Consider the following 19948-nt stretch of genomic DNA (forward strand, 5'->3'; position numbering starts at 1 on the left):
GGCTAGGCAGCAAAACTCTGAGGGGAAAAAAAAAAAATTTCCCTTCAACACTTCTTTTTCTCCTGCTTCAGCCCAAACAATTAACACTTTGCGGGCCGGTCAAACTGTCATGATCTCAATGGCAAGAGAACATAGCATAAGCATATATAGGAACTAGCTCTTGGAAGATGGGAACTGAGCTGACCATGAACTAAACCTAACGCACAACTAGCAGTGGCCGGGTAGCATGCCTACGTTGATTCTAGATGCCCAGCACCAGCCGGAGGACTAAATAAAGCTAGCAGAGGAAAATATTAGTCCTAGCTCACCTCTAGAGAAATACCCCGAAAGGAGACAGAGGCCCCCCACATGTATTGGCGGTGAGTTGAGATGAAATAACAAACGTAGTATGAAAATAGGTTTAGCAAATTTGAGGTCCACTTACTACATAGCAGAAGACAGAAAGGACACTTTCATGGTCAGCTGAAAACCCTATCAAAAACACCATCCAGAAATTACTTTAAAACTCTGGCATTAACTCATAACACCAGAGTGGCAATTCCTGTTCACAAGAGCTTTCCAGACACAGTAACGAAACTACAGCTGTGAACTGGAACAAAATGCAAAAACAAACATGGACAAGAGTCCAACTTATCTAGTAGTTGTCTAGGAGCAGGAACAAGCACAGAGAGGCTTCTGATAACATTGTTGACCGGCAAGCAACTAACAGAGCAGCAAGGTTATATAGCGACTCCCACATCTTGATGGGAACAGGTGAACAGAGAAGATGAAGACACCAGTTCAATTCCACCAGTAGCCACCGGGGGAGCCCAGAATCCAAATTCACAACACCCAGGCTAATTTAGCAACCGCTGTGTGAGAACCTTGCTTTTGCCTAGCAGCGCTGTTTTCACAGCTGTCTGCAAGGTCTCTGTGTGAGTGTGTGTGTGAGTGCAGCTCACTCTGTAGTCTGTGTGCAGCCACAGCCAGTTGTATTCAGCTCAGGGTGCTTCACTGCCTCATACTGTTCTATCCATTGTCCTTTTTTTGCCATTAGTGCAGCCTGCTGCAGTTTTTTCAAATATTTCCTATTAGTGGCTTTCCACCCGTATCCAGCTAAATTGTGGAAAAACACTACATAGGATTACATAGAGGAGGTTTTTTGGGCCTTGCAGCGCCGTTTACGGCTGTCTGCACAGTCACCGTGTCAGTGCAGCTCGCCCTGTAGTCTGTGTGCAGCCACAGCCGGTTGTATTCAGCTCAGGGTGCATCACTGCCTCATACCGTAAAATACATTGTCCTTTTTTGCTAATAGTGCAGCCTGCTGCACATTTTTTCAAATATTTCCTATTAGTGGCTTTCCACCCATATCCAGCTAAATTGTGGAAAAACACTACATAGGATAACATAGAGGAGTTTTTTTGGGCCTTGCAGCACCGTTTACGGCTGTCTGCACAGTCTCCGTGTGAGTGCAACTCGCTCTGTAGTCTGTGTGCAGCCACAGCCGGTTGTATTCAGCTCAGGGTGTGTCACTGCCTCATACCGTAAAATACATTGTCCTTTTTTGCTAATAGTGCAGCCTGCTGCACAGTTTTTCAAATATTTCCTATTAGTGGCTTTCCACCCGTATCCAGCTAAATTGTGGAAAAACACTACATAAGATAACATAGAGGAGTTTTTTGGGGCCTTGCAGCGCCGTTTACGGCTGTCTGCACGGTCTCCGTGTGAGTGCAGCTCGCTCTGTAGTCAGTTCTGCCCCCCAAAAAAAATTAAAAAATAAAGTTCAACAAACACACCACTTTACAGTTGTGTAGGCTACATTAGCTCATATTAAAGTCTAGTCCACGCTTTAGAAAATTAGTGTTTCTTATACCTGTTAGGAGCTGTTCAGGAATAAGCACACTAAGCCCTTAGTACTTTTCTGCTTATCTTTATCAGTCAACCAAGATGAAGAGGGCAGGGAGTAAGGCACGTGGGCATGGGCGCGGAGCAGGGAGAGGACATGGGGATTCTGTGCCTGCTGCGGGCACCGGTGACTCATCATCACCCAGTTTCAGCAGGGAACAGTCCTTCATGCGCAGCTTTGTAGGAGAGCGCCGTACACTGCTGCTGCGTGAAGAACAAATTGAAGCCGTTGTCGGATGGATGGCAGCTAATGCATCAACTTCAATTAGCGCCACATCCTCTCAGGCACAGAGCACTGGAGAGCACCCATCTGTCTCTTCACCACCTGTCAAATTGCCCAGGCAGTCAGAGAGCCCAGGACAGGAGTCATCTCTACTTCTGTTCTCTGAATCTCTTGGCTTGGAAACAGGGGGCCAGCCAAGCAGCATTGGAGAAATGGAAGAAGAGGCAGTGTGCAGTGATGCCCAACAGCTTTGTCTCTCTGACTCTGAAGAGGCGGGTGGGCCAGTGCCTCCGGTCACCACACCGCAGTACGCATCTGATGATGACACTCAGGTGCCACTTTCTGGTGCGTGCTGTGCTGCCGAGACTACCCAGGAGGTAGGTGGCAGAGGGTAGTGTAGATGATGAGGTCCTTGACCCATCGTGGCGTGAGGAACAGGAAGGTGGTGGGAGCAGCTCTGAGGAAGAGATTCCCCGAATGGGCCAAAGAGGGAGAGGGAGGGGAAGACTGCGGAGCCTGTAGCCTCCACTTTGGCACCCGTTAAGAGCATGCCTCTTCCAAAAGCCAAATAGGGCGCCCCCAAGACTTGCAGTGCCTGGTCCTTTTTTGACACAGTTGCAGATGACCTTTGCTTTGTCAAATGCAAGGTGTGTCATCAGAAAGTCAAAAGAGGGAGAAATGTCAGCAACCTCAATACCTCAAATATGTGGAAACATGTGCGGACCAGGCACGCGGTGGAGTTACAAAAACACACTGAAGACCTAGGCCAACCAACAGCGGCACCTACCACCTCTTCAGCTCGTGTTGTTGCCTCTTCCTCCAGCTCACACACAGCTGGTTCGGTTTCCTCCCAGGATCGCCATGGAAGAACCTCTGGCACTGTTGTCCAGAGACCCACTGTAATTCCACCCACAGCACCACGTTCCCAGTCATCCTCACACTCCTAGCCCAGTCTACAGCCATCGGTAGTACAAGCATGGGAGAAAAGGCGGCCATTCTCGGCAAACCACCCCCGAGCACAGGCTCTGAATGCTGGCATTGCAAAATTACTGTCCCTTGAAATGCTCTCATTCAGGCTGGTGGAGACTGACAGCTTCCGTGACTTGATGGCATTGGCAGTCTGACAGTACATTGTGCCCAGCCACTTTTATTTCAGCAGGCAAGCCGTCCCTGCCCTGCACAAGCATGTGGAGGGACACATAAAACACGCGCTACCGAACGCCGTCAGTAGCAAGGTCCACCTCACCACCGATGCGTGGACCAGTCACCATGGACAGGGGCGATACCTTTCCCTCACTGCCCATTGGGTTAATGTTGAGCCGGGTACAGATCGTGCGAGTGGCGCAGGACGTGTCCTGCCCACTCCAAGGATTGCAGGAATCCAGTCTGTATGCATTGACTCCTCCTCATACACAAGTTCCTCAGAATCATTGCTGCAGTCAACCTCCACATGGACCCGTGAACATTTACCTGTTACGACCGACATGAGCACAGCCAAGGCCAAACGTCAACAGGCCGTCTTGAAATTAATTTCTTTGGGGAATCGAAGCCACACAGCACAGGAGCTCTGGAATGCCATCAAGCAGGAGAGCGATGTGTGGTTTGTGCCAGCGAATCTCCAGCCAGGCATGGTAGTGTGTGACAATGGCCGAAATCTGGTGGCAGCTCTGGGCCTCGGCAACCTCACTCACATCCCATGTCTGGCACATGTGCTCAACTTGGTAGTGCAGAGTTTTTTGAGGGACTAACCGGATCTTGATGCACTGCTGCACAAGGTCCGCCTAGTGTGTGCTCACTTGCGGCGTTCCAGCACGGCAAGATCACGCATTGCAGCTCTACAGCGCCGATTCCGCCTTCCGGAACATCGCATCATATGTGACCTACCAACCAGGTGGAATTCCACGTTACATATGTTGGAGCGGTTGTGTGAGTAGCAGCAAGCAGTAATGGAGTACCAGCTGCATCAGGCGCAAAGAATTCGCACTTCGCGCCGTTCAGACTTCACAACCACAGAGTGGGCCACTATGAAGGACGTCTGCCAGGTTTTGCGTCCCTTCGATTATTCCACGCGGATGGCAAGTGCAGATGATGCACTAGTCAGCATGACTGTCCCCCTTATCTGCCTGCTTCAACAAACACTGCAAGCGCTAAGGGACGATGTTGTGGAAGAGGTGGAGGATGAGGAGTCACCATTTCCATCAGCTTCTGGACAGTCAGCGCTACGTGGTTCCTCACAAAGGCGTAGGCAGGGGACACTTTGTGAGGAGGATGAGGAGGAGTCAATGGAGGAGGAAGACATCCGTCCAGAGGAGGGAGTTACACAATTGTCCAGTAGTCAGTGTGCACAGTGAGGGTGGGGTGATGAAGAGCAGGCAGAGATCACGCCTCAAGCAGGGGACAGCGTTTCTTGGCCAGTTGGCAGTCTGCAGCACATGGTTGATTACATGCTGCAGTGCCTGAGAAACGACCGCTGCATCGCCCACATTCTCAACATGGCTGATTATTGGGTGTACACCCTCCTAGATCCTCGCTACCGGGACAACTTACAAAGCCTCATCACACCGTTGAACCGGGCGCGTAAAATGCGGGAGTACCAAGACACACTGGTGAATTCCATCATCTTCTCCAGTGCAACTGAGAGCAGTGCTTCTAGTGCTTTACAAAGCAGCTCAGTGCGTCAAGGCAGTGGAGGAGGCTCTGCACAAAGAGGGAGCAGAAGCAGTGCCTCTGCCCAAGGCAAGACCAGTATGGCCCAACTGTGGCACAGTTTTGTGTGCCCGCCACAAATGTCTATACCATCACAGGCGGCTCCAGTCAGTAGGAGGCAACGGTTCCATCAGATGGTGACAGACTACATGTCTTGCCCTCTTACTGTACTCCCAGACGGCTCTTCCCCTTTCAAGTTTTGGGTCTCTAAGCTGGATACATGGCCAGAGCTAAGCCACTATGCATTGGAGGTGCTGCCTTGCCCTGCGGCTATTATCGGAACGCGTCTTTAGTGCTGCAGGTGGTGTACTAACAGACTGTCGCATGCGACTATCCTCCGATAACGTCGACCGGCTTACTTTCCTGAAAATGAACCAGGCCTGGATCTCGCAGGAATTTGCCACTCCTCTTCCTGATTAAATAATTGGGTGTCTACAGTATCCAGGTCTCCTGTTGTGTACATCTTTCTACCACTTGAACTGTAATTCCTGGGCTCCAACACCACCAGTTGAGGCTCAGAAGTGCTGTCTGCAAAACATACCACCCAGTGTTATTGGGTTACAGCAATGTCAGCTGATCCCCAGCTGCGTAGCCGGCAATGTGTCCTGCGACCGCCACGCTGACACAACAACTGAAATTTAAGGGAACCTGTCCCCCCCAAGGCGTTTGTTACTGAAAGAGCCACCTTGTGCAGCAGTAATGCTGCACAAGGAAAAGGTAGCTCTTTTAGTTTAGCTCCTTGCACACGCAGAACTTAACACTTATAAAATGTGTCCACTGATACCGTAAAACCGTCCTGGAGGTGGGACTTTCCTTCGTAATGCGACGCAGCACAGCCGTCATTCCTACCCCCTTGGTGCCATGTGCCACCTCCTCAGCGTTGTTTGAATCTGTCCCGGAGCCTGCGCTGTTATGTTATATAAGTGTTTAGTTCTGTGTTTGCAAGGAGCATAATTAAAAGAGCCACCTTTTCCTTTTGCATCCTTAGTGCTGCACAAGATGGTTCTTTCAGCTGCAAATGCCTTGAGGGGGGGTTAAAGGTTCCCTTTCAACTTGCTTCAATCAGGCTTCGGCCTACACTCTGTTCCTCTGCTCCTCCTGCTGTCCCTGGGCTTCAACACCGCCAGTTGCTGCCCGGAAGTGCTGTCTGCACAGTCAACAGTCGCTCCTCTGTTATTGGGGTTCAGTAACGCCAGCTGCTCCCCTGCTGTGTAGCTGGCAATACCTCCCGCCTGCTCCTCCTGCTGTCCCTGGGCTTCAACACCGCCAGTTGCTGCCTGGAAGTGCTGTCTGCACAGTCAACACTTGCTCCTCTGTTATTGGGGTTCAGTAACGCCAGCTGCTCCCCTGCTGTGTAGCTGGCAATACCTCCCGCCTGCTCCTCCTGCTGTCCCTGGGCTTCAACACCGCCAGTTGCTGCCCGGAAGTGCTGTCTACACAGTCAACAGTTGCTCCTCTGTTATTGGGGTTCAGTAACGCCAGCTGCTCCCCTGCTGTGTAGCTGTCAATACCTCCCGCCTGCTCCTCCTGCTGTCCCTAGGCTTCAACACCGCCAGTTGCTGCCCGGAAGTGCTGTCTGCACAGTCAACAGTCGCTCCTCTGTTATTGGGGTTCAGTAACGCCAGCTGATCCCCAGCTGTGTAGCCGGCAACGTGTCCTGAGACCGCCACGCTGACACAACAACTGAAATTTAAGGGAACCTGTCCCCCCCCAGGCGTTTCTTACTCAAAGAGCCACCTTGTGCATCAGTTATGCGGCACAAGGCAAAGGTAGCTCTTTTAGTTTAGCTCCTTGCACACGCAGAACTTAACACTTATAAAATGTGTCCACTAATAGCGTAAAACCGTCCCGGGGGTGGGACTTTCCTTCGTGGTGGGGCGCAGCACAGACGTTATTCCTATCCCCTTGGTGGCGTGTGCCGCATCCTCAGCGTTGTTGGAATCTGTCACTGAGCCGGCGCTGTTATGTTCAACCTTGGCCATGCGCTGTTTGTGCTGCCCGTCTTCTGACATCATTTGGTGTCAGGTGGACTGGGCCTGTGCGGCCGCGCTGGCCGAGATCCCACCTCGCAGTGTCTTCTGATTTCATCATACTGTGGGCCTGGGACCCATGGGCATGCGCAGTACATATCTTCACCTCAGGCTTTCACTTATCTCCCTCCGCGTTCTAAAGACTTTGCGCAGTCAGCTGATCCCTAATAGCATGCCATGGCCGTAACGCCGCACAGTCTGAATAAGCCGAAAGTAGGTGAGTGAGAGGCAAAGATATGCACTGCGCATGCCCATGGATCCCCCCAGGCCCGCTTTGTGATTACAATAGACGACACAGCGAGGTGGGTCCCGGACAGCGCGACCGCACAGGCACAGCCCACCTGACACCAAGTGATGTCAGAAGACAGGCAGCGCTAACTGCGCATGACCGAGGTTGAACATAACAGCGCCGGCTCGGTGACAGATACCAACAACGCTGAGGATGCGGCGCACACCGCCAAGGGGATAGGAATAATGTCTGTGCTGCGCCCCACCACGAAGGAAAGTCCCACCTCTGGGACGATTTCACTGTATCAGGGGACACATTTTATAAGTGTTTAGTTCGGCGTTTGCAAGGAGCATAATTAAAAGAGCCACCTTTTCCTTTTGCAGCATTTGTGATGCACAAGTTGGCTCTTTCAGCAACAAACGCCTGGGGGGGTTAAAGGTTCCCTTTCAACTTGCTCCAAGTAGGCCTCAGCTTACACTCGGCTCCTCCTGCTGTTCCCCTGCTGTGTAGCTGGCAACGTGTCCTGCAAACGCCACTGTTGTGAACTCTGTTTTCGGGCTCACTCTTGTGGTCACTGGTGGTATGGTGTGACTTTTGCTTTGGGCTCCCCCTGGTGGCTTTGTTTGTTATCCTGCTGGTCTCTGGCTATCAGCTGGTTCATTATCCTCTGGGAGGTTCCTATATAGCTCTGTTTTACTTCCACTTGTTGCCGGCTGTCGATGTAATCAGTGCTACTCAGATTCCTTCTGACTACCTTGCTCCCAGTCCATCCAGGACAAGCTAAGTTTGGTTGCTCATTTTTTGATCAGCAGTGTTTATCATGTTGTCTTGTCCAGCTTGCTAAAATGTGATTCCCTCGTTTGCTGGATGCTCTAGTGGTCTGAGTTTCTCCCCACACACCATTAGTTGGTGCGTGGGTTCTTGAAATCTCAGGATGGATATTTTGTAAGGGTTTTTTATTGATCGCTTAGACCCCTGCTCTATTTTCTGCTTTCTAGTACTAGTGGGTCTCTTTTGCTGAATCTGATTTCATCCCTACGTATGTGCCTTCTTCTTACTTCACCGTTAATATTTGTTGGGGCTTCTATATCTTTGGGGATTATTTCTCTGGAGGCAAGCGAGGTCTCTCTTTCTCTTTAGGGGTAGCTAGTTCCTCAGGCTGGCTCGAGACGTCTAGGAAATTTTTAGGCACGTTCACCGGCTACCTCTAGTTGTGTTGCATAGGTTCAGATTTGCGATCAGTCCAGTTACCATCTCCCTAGAGCTTGTCCTTAGTTTATTCACTTGCTGGTCTATTCGTGATCCTCAGCCACTAAGGATCATAACACGCCATGCAGACACAACAGACCTAAAACTGCCTCCAGTGCAGGCTTCGGCCTACACTCTGCTCCCTCTCCTCCTCCTGCTGTCCCTGGGCTCTAACACCGCCAGTTGGTGCTCGGAAGTGCTGGATGCACAGAGAAAAACACCACCCAATGTGTCAGTGAGGTTCAGTAACGCCAGCTGTTCCCCTGCTGTGTAGCCGGCATCATGTCCTGAATTAAAGGGAACCTGTCCCCCCCAGGCGTTTGTATGTATAACAACAACCTTGTACAGCAGTAATGCTGCATTTGTACAAGGTGGCTCATTAATTTATTCTCCTTGCACACGTCGAACTCAACATGTATAAAATGTGTCCCCTGATACCATTAAACCATCCCTGAGGTGTGACTTTCATTTGTAATGACACGCAGCAACCCCCTTGGCGCCATGCGCTGCCTCGTCATCAGCGTTGTTTGAATCTGCCACGGACCCTGCGCTGCTATGTTCAACCTTGCCCATGTGCAGGTAGCGCTGCCCGTCTTCTGACATCATTGGTTGGCAGGCTGGCTGTGACTGTGCGGCCGCCCTGCCCGGCACAACGCCCCTCAGTGTCTTATTTATTTTGACTGCGAGGGTATGATTGATGGGCATGAGCAGAGCATATCTTCGCCTGTCACTCATCTCCTTCCGCCTTCTTCAGACTGTGCGGCTTCATGGCCGTGGCTTGCGATAAGAGATCAGCTGACGCCGCACAGTCTGAAGCAGGTGTAAGGACATGAGTGAGAGGCGAACATATTTACTGCGTAAGGCCATGAATCCCAGCCCCCGCAGTGTGAATAAATGAAAAGACACTGCTGGGCTGGGATTCATGGGCATCGCGACTGCACCGGCTGACATCAAATGATGTCAGAAGACGGGCAGCGCTAACAGCGCATGGCCAAGGGATAACACAACAGAGCAGACTCCTGGACAGCAAAAAGCGATGCTCAGGAGGCTGCACCCAGCACCAAAGTGGTATTTTTGACAGCTGTGCTGCGTCCCATTAAGAAGGAAAGTCCCGCCTCCAAGACAGTTTAACTGTATAAGGGGCTAATTTTTATATGTGTTTCATTCAGCGTGTGCAAGGAACAAAATTAAAAGAGCAGTCTTTTACTTGTGCAGCATTACTGCTGCACAAGGTGGCTCTTCTAGTTTGTAACACCTGAGGGGGGTTTAAAGGTTCCCTTTCAATTTGCTCCAATTAGGCTTCGGCCTACACTCTGCTCCTCCTGCTGTCCCTGGGCTCTAACACCGCCAGTTGGTGCCCGGAAGTGCTGGCTGCACAGAGAAAAACACCCGTCAATGTGTCAGTGGGGTTCAGTAACGCCAGCTGTTCCCCTGCTGTGTAGCCGGCAACGTGTCCTGCAAACGCCACGCAGACACAAATCTGCCTCCAGTGCAGGCTTCGGCCTACACTCTGCTCCTCTGCTCCTCCTGCTGACCCTGGGCTCTAACACCGCCAGTTGGTGCTCAGAAGTGCTGGCAGCACAGAGAAAAACACCAGCCAATTTGTCAGTGGGGTTCAGTAACGCCTGCTGTTCCCCTGCTGTGTAGCCGGCATCGTGTCCTGCAAACGCCACGCAGACACAACAGACCTAAAACTGCCTCCAGTGCAGGCTTTTGCCAAAACTCTGCTCCCTCTCCTCCTCCTGCTGTCCCTGGGCTCTAACACCACCAGTTGGTGCTCGGAAGTGCTGGCTGCACAGCGAAAAACACCAGCCAATATGTCAGTGGGGTACAGTAACGCCAGCTGTTCCCCTGCTGTGTAGCCGGCATCGTGTCCTGCAAATGCCATGCAGACACAACAACTGAAATTAAAGGGAACCTGTCCCCCCCAGGCGTTTGTATGTATAACAGCCACTTTGTACAGCAGTAATGCTGCATTTGTACAAGGTGGCTAATTAAGTTATTCTCCTTGCACACGTCGAACTCAACACATATAAAATGTGTCCCCTGATACCATTAAACCGTCCCTGAGGTGTGACTTTCCTTTGTAATGACACGCAGCAACCCCCTTGGCGCCCGCCTCCAAGACAGTTTGACTGTATAAGGGGCTAAATTTTATACGTGTTTCATTCAGCGTGTGCAAGGAACAAAATTAAAAGAGCAATCTTTTACTTGTGCAGCATTACTGCTGCACAAGGTGGCTCTTCTAGTTTGTAACACCTGAGGGGGGTTTAAAGGTTCCCTTTCAATTTGCTCCAACAAGGCTTCGGCCTACACTCTGCTCCTCCTGCTGACCCTGGGCACTAACACCGCCAGTTGGTGCTTGGAAGTGATGGCTGCACAGAGAAAAACACCCGCCAATGTGTCAGTGGGGTTCAGCAACGCCAGCTGTTCCCCTGCTGTGTAGCCGGCATCATGTCCTGCAAACGCCATGCAGACACAACAGACCTCCAATTGCCTCCAGTGCAGGCTTTGGCCTACACTCTGCTCCCCTGCTGACCCTTTGCTCCAACACCACTAGTTGGGGCTCTAGGAAGACAATCTTGAATAGGTCCCCATCCTGGTTCCAGTACCGTCAGCTGGTTCCGGGTAGAGCCTTTGGCTTAGTTGCCTCCTTCTGGGTATCCGAGTTCCACCAACGTCAGGTGGTCCTTGGTAGTGCTTTCAGGCATGGGTACCTCCTGCTTAGTAACCGGGTTCCAGTAACGTCAGCTGGTCCTTGCTAGTTCCATTGGCTCTTGGACCTTCGGCTACCCATCCGGGTTCCAGTACCATCAGCTGGTTCTCGGCATTGTCTTTTGCTCTTGTACCTTCTGCTCCCCATCCTGGTTCCAGTACCGTCAGCTGGTTCCGGGCAGAGCCTTTGGCTTAGGTGCCTCCTTCTGGGTATCCGAGTTCCACCAACGTCAGGTGGTCCTTGGTAGTGCTTTCAGGCACAAGTACCTCCTGCTTAGTAACCGGGTTCCAGTAGCGTCAGCTGGTCCTCGGTAGTTCCATTGGCTCTTGGACCTTCGGCTACCCATCCGGGTTCCAGTACCGTCAGCTGGTTCTCGGCAGTGTCTTTTTGCTCTTGTACCTTCTGCTCCCCATCCTGGTTCCAGTACTGTCAGCTGGTTCCGGGCAGAGCCTTTGGCTTAGGTGCCTCCTTCTGGGTATCCGAGTTCCACCAACGTCAGGTGGTCCTTGGTAGTGCTTTCTGGCACGGGTACCTCCTGCTTGGTAACCGGATTCCAGTAACGTCAGCTGGTCCTCGGTAGTTCCATTGGCTCTTGGACCTTGGGGTAGCCATCCGAGTTCCAGTTCCATCAGCTGGTTCTTGGCATTTTCTCAGCCTTCTTGTACCTTCTGCTACATTTCCAAGTTCAAGACCCTAAAGACGACGACCCGGAAGACCACCCCAAGATGACAACGACACCAGAGACGACAACCACTGAGATGACGACCCTGGAGACGATGACCCTGAAGACCACCCCGATGACGACGACGACCCTGGAGACGACGACCCTGGAGACGACGACCCTGGAGACGACGACATGGAAGACCGAGAAGCAGAAGAACAAGAGGCTGCAGAACAAAGAGCAGAAGAACATTAAGCATAACACTAAACATCAGAGCAAAAGATATTATCTAAATTATAAGCAGAAGAAGACTAAGCAGTGTATGGGGGTGAGTCCGTTCCTCCTCGTGGTGCCCCTGGATAAAGCCTGCTGCTGCAGGCCAAACTGAACGCGGACAAATCCTGTTGTACCTCTTTTGTGACAGGCAGAACGGAAGGTGTAATCTTCAAACTTTTATAGATAACAACTACAGGAATGCCTGTCACAAATAAGAATATGATGAAGAAGTAGAATATGAAGAAGAATAATAGTTGAATAAAAAGAATATGAAGAATGTAACAAAAAAAATAATAGGTAGAAGATGAAGAAGAAGATGAATAAGGTGAAGAAAAAGTTGATGTAAAAGATGCTGCTGCTGCTGAGGAAGATGAAGAAGAAAGTGTGGGAGAAGTAAAAAAGAAGGTGAAGGGTGTGGAAATAGTGAAACATCAATATCTGACAAAATAAAAAAAATCTTAACATAGTCAATATCTTTGTAACTCCGAACGTCTTAAAAAAATAAAATAAAATTCCTGCTATTCTATTTGATTGGGCTAAACCTCTATGCCTTTAATGTCTCCGCCACCTCCCCCAATACATCCTACATTATTGTTAGTTGTTTTCCTTCATGTAGAATTAACCTACAAGGAAAGAAAGGGTTTATTTTAATTCCGATATTTTCGTCCCATTGACTTGCATTGGTATCGGGTATCGGCGATATCCGATATTTTTTGAATATCGGCCGATCCAATCCGATACCGATACTTTCCGATATCGGAAGGTATCGCTCAACACTAGTAGTGATCCACAATAGTCAAAGCGTAGACATAGCCTGACCGGCTTGGGGTTAGCTTCACATGGTCTGAGGCCACCAATTCAAGTGCCTTTTTGGTGACTATGGGCTGTAGGGGAGCCCTTTGGCTGTCACAATCCTTTCTGCGCAGAATACATGGGCCACACTCACGGAACCACTTTTCGATGGTTTTCCTCATGCCAGGCCAGTAGAATCTTCCACATAGCAGGATTTCCAATTTCTTCCATCCAAAGTGTCCTGCTCTGTCGTGGTACACTTTTAGAACCATGGACACATCTCGTCTTGGGACCACTATCTGCCAGACTAGCTCATGTGTGCATGGATCAATGTTTCTTCTGCACAGCTTACCATTGTAGATGAATAGTTTGCCTTTTTCCTACCAGAGTCGCTGTGTCTCTTGTGGATCATCTGGACCAGGGTGTGAGTCTGCCTGTGTCAGCTGTTCTTTCACCAGACGGATTGCGGGGTTATTATCCTGCGTTTCTGCCCATCCATGGTGGGGCAACGGATTCAGCGTGGTTCCGCATTTGTTTTTCTGCCTGTTTCTCACGTAATGAGAGTACCGAGTCGCTCCAGGGCGATGGAATGCTGGCAGCTCTACTTCTTCAAGTTCTTCTGGATCCTCTCCCATGTCTGGTAGGTTGGGCATTCTGGACAACGCATCTGCGTTGGCATTCTTGTGCCCTGCACGGTATTTAATGGTGAAGTCGTAATTGGACAACCGAGCCATCCATCGCTGCTCCAAAGCACCAAGTTTTGCAGTCTCTAAGTGGGTCAGCGGGTTGTTATCCGTGTAGACTGTAAATTTTGCAGAGGCTAGATAATGTTTAAATCTCTCTCACTGCCCAGACGATGGCGAGGAATTCCAGCTTAAAGGAGCTGTAATTTTCAGGGTTCCTTTCTGTGAGGCGCAGCTTCCTGCTGACATACGCGATTACTCTCTCTTTGCCTTTTTGTACTTGGGACAGTACAGCTCCCAATCCCACATTGCTGGCATCTGTGTACAGCACAAACGGTTGGTCGTACTCGGGGTAGGCCAGTACTTCCTCTCCTGTGAGTGCCAACTTCAATCGAGTGAAGAATCTATCCAGCCCGTCGTCCCAGTCAAATGGGGTATTCTTACCCTTGGTTTTCTTGCATTGGCCCACTAACAGGTCTTGCAGTGGTGCGGCTATCTTAGTGAAGTCTTTCACAAATCTTCGGTAATAGCCTACCAACCAGAGGAACTGTCGGACTTCATGGAGGTTACAGGGTTTTGGCCAGTTCTTGATGACGGTGACCTTGTCTGGATCTGGGGCCACTCCTTCTGAGCTCACCACATGGCCCAGGTATTGCACTTTGGATTTCAACAGATGACATTTTGATGGTTTTACCTTCAAGCCAAAGTTGGACAGGGCTTCAAACACCTCTGCCAGGTGCTTCAGATGATCCTCATACGTCTTGGAGAAGACAATGACGTAGTCCAGGTACAACAAGACAGTTTTGAAGTTCTTGTGTCCGAGACAGCATTCCATCATCCTCTGAAACGTTCCTGGGGTGTTGCACAGTCCAAATGGCATGTAATTGAACTCGGAGAGACCCATCGGTGTTGTGAAGGCGGTCTTCTCCTTGTCCGCCTCTGCTACAGGAACCTGCCAGTATCCACTGGTGAGATCCAAGGTAGAGAAGTAGTTAGCAGTAGTGTTGAGCATTACGATACTGCAAGTATCAGGTATCGGCCGATACTTGCGGTATCGGAATTCCGATACTGAGTTCCGATATTTTTGTGGTATCGGAAATCGGAATCGGAAGTTCCCAGTGTATGGTTCCCAGGGTCTGGAGGAGAGGAGACTCTCCTTCAGGCCCTGGGATCCATATTCATGTAAAAAATAAAGAATTAAAATAAAAAATATGGATATACTCACCCGTCCGGCGGCCCCTGGACCTTACCGATTGTAACCGGCAGCCTCCGTTCCTAAGAATGAGGAGTTTAGGACCCTCGATGACGTCGCGGCTTGTGATTGGTCGAGTGCCGCTCATGTGACCACTCACGCGACCAATCACAAGCCACGATGTCATCGCAGGTCCTAAACTCCTCATTACAGCCCGGAGTGCCTCCTGCAAATTAAGTGCATAGTCCCATATACTGTCTCGGGCTTTTTGCTTACACCCGAAGAACTTTATTTTTATCTCTGCAGCGGTGCGGGTGTCAAAAGTAACTTTGAGCTTAGCAAAGATCTGCTGCACAGTACTTTTATCCACATCCGGCCAGGATTTTACCTCCCTCAGGGCCACTCCAGATAGTTGGCCAGTTAGAATATGAATCTTCTGATGATCTGTAAGGGGATACACTTCCAACAGGCTACAGAGTCTTTCTTTAAAGTCGGTGAACATATGTAGTTCGCCAGAATATTGCGGGAGCCAGGCTGTTCCAGGTATGTACGGCATGGACAAAGGCATGATGGCCGCTGTAGCTGTGGCGGTGTCCGGCCGGCTTATGGGAGCTGCAGCCTCGACTAGCAGTATGGAGACTGCGGCTGCGTTCTCTGCGGGGCCCGGGGACATCACTAGGCAGGCAGGTGCGTCCGCTGCTAGGCCTGGGGGTGCGACGGCCGCCAATTCCCCCCCGGGGTTAGACATGGCTCTTTCCCCTCGCTAACCTGATAGAAGTCGGACCTCTTCTCCGGAATCTGCGATGGTTCCTCCGGTGCTCCGTTTGGCACTTTGCAGCATCTTTTCTTCCGGCTTTGCTGTACGACGTCTTCACTTCTGGTGCTCCAGGCAGCAGCGCAGCACCCGTTTTTCTGCTTCGCGTTCTTTCCAGCTGGCTCCGCCCACGAATGTCTGTCTTTTCCTCCCCTCGCGCTCCACGCGGCGTGGCAATGGCGGATTTTGGTGGCAAAGTGTAACAGTCTCACAATAAAAGTACAGTTCAGGCTTAGATCTGGCACAGTCTTTTAGGCGCACTTGACCCAATTTTCAGGGTCAGTAGATCCTGTTCGTGATGCCAAGAGGAGTCGCCCCGCGGGCCAGGGGTTACTCGGTACCGGGTCCTGCTGTTCACAGGGGGATGTCACGGTGGCTGCGACCCAGTCCATGGCCCAGGGCGCCAATGTAAAAGGGAAAGATCTTTAAAGGGATAGAGTTCCTGTTCGTGACGCCAAGATGAGTCGCCCCGCGGGCCAGGGGTTACTCGGTACCGGGTCCGGTACTTCACAGGGGAATGTCACGGTGGCTGTGACCCGGTCTGTGGCCCAGGGCGCCCATGTAAAGGGAAAGGTCTTTAAAGGGATAGAGTTTATGTTCGTGATGCCACCTGTGGTATTCGGTCAGGGTGACCGATGCTGCTTTAAGGGGTCTGCTGGGGTGATGTTATGGCAGCTAGATCGTATACCTTCCCACAGGTGAAGTATATCCCCTGGGCTTCCCGGTGTGTAGATGGTGGTATGGTGAGAGGCACAGAGAAGAACGAGGACACAAGGTTGCAGTCTCTTTACCTTTACTGAAGATTTCAGCATCCACAGTCCAGGGCACCAGACCACAGGGCAGGCAGAGAAGTCCGGGCAGTCCAGAGACAAGCAAGTTCCCCTGGATAAGTCAGGTGGGGGCCTACAACTCTGCGCTTTCTGTCTCTAAGTCCCTGCTGCCACTAAGTGTCTCAACAAGGTCTTTAATTGTTCTGCTGTCCTAAGACAGGTACCTGTATGGCAGTCAGCTCAGGCCGTGTGAACTGGGGTCAGTTCTCGGTGACTCCAGGCTCCTAGGTGCTGCTGTGCCACAGGTAATTATGGGCAAAGTCCTTGTAGAACAATACCCTCGGGTTCTGCTCTGTGTTTTATAATCCACAAAAGCCTCGAGCTCCCGGTACCCAGATTCTTACACTGATACTCTTCAGAGGCTTGCTTGTAGCCTCTTGGAGCTTTCTCTTTCCTCTCTGTGCTTCACTCCTGTCTGTCCTTGGGCACAGACTTCTACTACTAACTGAGCTGTCTCCGCCACCAAACCAAGATCTTTATTCAGGGAAGCTGCCCTAAAACAGGGCTTAGAGCTCCCCCTCCTGGCCTGGAAGTGGAAGGTGTTGTGTGTGTGTAAACCTACCAAAGGAGATCTCACTTGTCTCCAGACATAGCACTATCCTCCCCGTGAGGAAGACAGCACTACTGTGGTACCCGAACTCCTGGGGTGCCACACATCAGCCTGGGATAAGCCAGACCACCAAACATCTCCTGTGAACCTGCTCCACCAGCGCTGCCTATCACACCCTACCCCCCAGGTAAGCTGAATAATTTGGACTGTAAGACGGACCCTCATTTGAGTCATTAATTTTTTCCCTATTTTTCTTGTGAAAATTTGAGGTGCATCTTATTGTCTTGCTCAAACAAGCTGGTCTTATAGTCTGAAAAATACTGTATTCTTAAAAAAAAAATTCTTTCTCAAAATGGCACTGGCTGCTCCTGTGCAGTAGCCTCTTTCGATGATCTGATACATGATACTGCGCAAGCGGCGCCAGGACCATGTGGAGAAAGATGGGGGTTTTTTTCAGAATAAATGTTTATCACTAAATACAATAATTAAATGCATATTATAGATGTAATCATGCTGCAGGCGCCTGCCTGCTTACTCTGATTTTTTGTTTAATACATTTATTCAGTATGTAAAATAGGGGGCAGGTCACTGAGGGATCAGTGACCTGTCATAAGCCATCAGTATAAATACAACAACCACAAGACAGATTTCATCAACCAAGGTATCATTTTAATTAGCATAATGGTGCTGACCTGACACTGTCTGTAATTTACTGTGCATAATCCTGCTGACAGGTTCCCTTTAAGGAGCATTGTGTTACCAAGAAAAGGAACCCCTGTAAGAAACTTTATATATAGTAAAACTAATAGGCTTTGCATTTTTTAAATATTTTAATATAGCCTTAGATAGAAACATTTTAATATTCTCATAGTGTAGATCTCTGTTTATTCAAAAAAGTAGTGAAGTCTAAAAAATGAACATTTAATTTGTAGAAGTAGTATTAATCAAGATCTAAAGCCACAGTATAATCCTATGGCATTAATTCATATATAAAAAGATTGCATCATCCTACTCCTCCTTGTGATATATATATATTGTCTGTTTTTCCTCAGGAATGTTCAGAAGCTTGCATCTTGTGGACGGCAAACTTTCTTGTCACCATCTATAAAGAATGAATGGAAAATGGCAAAGATTGCATTTGTCATTATAACAGTATACGTACTGTCTTGGTCTCCATATGCTTGTGTCACATTGATTGCATGGGCTGGGTAAGAAAAAAAAACAAACAAAAAAAATGATAGAATTAATAATCATATTTCATGTAAGTGATTAGTTATTGCTGAGCATTTGACATGAGTATATATACAGTATATATATATATATATATATGTATATACATACATATATACTGTACTTAAAAGGTAACTGCACTTTCAGTTGTCTATTCAGATAAGCTGTCCTGCGTGAGCACATTATGACTAACACTGACATCTGGCCATTATATGACTTGTATCTTGCAATTTCAACAATTTTCCACTCTGCAGGTTCTATCTCTAATTTGCAATCCACTAGGAGTGGGGGCGGGGGATAGCTACAGTGATTTCTTCCATATGTAGCACACAGATAGAGATTCCAGTTCTTCAGTTTTTAGCATAAAGAGACAAGTTGCAGCAGCATGAAGGCTATTATTCAGCAGCGGTGAGCTGTCTGGATGTGAATCTGGTCTCATCTGGTCATGATCTTTGTATTTCTCCCTCTGCCTGGTTCCTCTCCCTGCTCCTCCCTCCTGCTCTACTTCACCGCTCCATAGTATATAATGGCTTATGTCACATGACATTACTGTGAGCTGGTAGTCCAGCTTGTTTGAGCAAGACAAATTTGAGATGTTTTTCAGACAGAATGAAAAGTTCAAGAGACAGTGGGAAGAGAAGAAATGTCTGATAAGTGAAAAAGAAACCTGATTTTTCTAATAAGATATATTACAAAGTTTTCTATATTCACTTGTACTATTGAATCATGTAAAGTTTGTTGAAAGTACAGTTCCATTTTAAGTTATAATGATAAATGGTTGAAGTTCTAAAAGAATTATCAGTAGACAGTTTCCCTGTTGATGTTTCATTATTTGGGTGTTGAAAATGATTATCCAGGACTATCTAATTTTTACTATGGACCTAAGAACTAACAGGCAGGTGGTTGCTAACTACTTGCCTGTTCTGCACATCACCAATCCTTGCTGGCACAGAGCAGTCACAGACTGGTCCAATCGCAATTCAGTGGCTTCTGCTTACATCATGTTGGCAAAGCAGAGGCTTCTCTTCTGCTCTGCTTTGTTGACAGGACATAACTGCCAACATCATGCTGATTGACAGTCAGCTCCCTACTGCCTAACTGTGGTGAGCAGGCTGCCATATCAGCATGATGTCTGCAGTCACACTCGCACAACAGAGCAGCCCAGAAGAAGAGCTGCTCTGTTGACATGGAGAAGCTGAATCACTGGACGGTGACAGCTGTAAGCCGGCACCCTGATAGTGCAGGCAGGTAATTGTCTCTGTTTGTAACTACCTGCCTGTCAATTTTAAGGCCTAGAGTAAAAAAATAAATAAAAGAGTTCTGAACAACCTGTCAGCAGGATTGTGCACAGTAACCTACACACCGCATCAGGTCAGCGCCGTTATACTGATTAAAATGACACCATGGTTGATTAAATCCATCTTGTAGTTTTTGTGTAATCTTTATCTTCAGTTTTCAGCTAATGATATGCTCATGCTTCGGGGCGGCATGTGGAGGGTCTTCATGTGGTGCTCTGATTCGCTATTCATAATGCAGACTGCTGACAGGTCACCGATCTCTCACTGACTTGCCCCCTAGCTTACATGATGAATATTATATATATATGTATATATATATATATATTGAAAAAAAAACCTTCTGCATGCAGGCGCCAGCCGTGGCACATGTGCTGCAGCATAATCGCATATGTACTGTGTATATAATTAATATCTTTCAGGTTGTCCTGATATTAAAAAAAAAATCCATTTGAAAATGGCTCCCGCCACTCCTGCGCAATAGAAGCTATTGGAGATTGATAGCTGCTACTGCGCATGTGCTGGCGACTCCATCTTGCTAGAGTAAAATAAAATTCCTCCTCCAAGATTTCGCCGCCGGTGCATGCGC

The 19948-nt window shown here is 49.0% G+C and overlaps 1 protein-coding gene across 1 annotated transcript in view; it reads left to right on the top strand.

Annotated features, from left to right (window-relative positions):
- LOC143788008 (melanopsin-B-like) overlaps window positions 1–19948 on the top strand; it is a 441953-nt gene that overhangs the window by 297574 nt on the left and 124431 nt on the right. Inside the window, exon 4 of the mRNA XM_077277326.1 lies at window positions 17887–18042. Coding sequence (XP_077133441.1) covers window positions 17887–18042 — 156 coding nt within the window. The remainder of the gene's footprint in view (window positions 1–17886; window positions 18043–19948) is intronic.

Source organism: Ranitomeya variabilis, chromosome 1 (genome assembly GCF_051348905.1).
Source record: "Ranitomeya variabilis isolate aRanVar5 chromosome 1, aRanVar5.hap1, whole genome shotgun sequence".
Lineage (NCBI taxonomy): Eukaryota > Metazoa > Chordata > Amphibia > Anura > Dendrobatidae > Ranitomeya > Ranitomeya variabilis.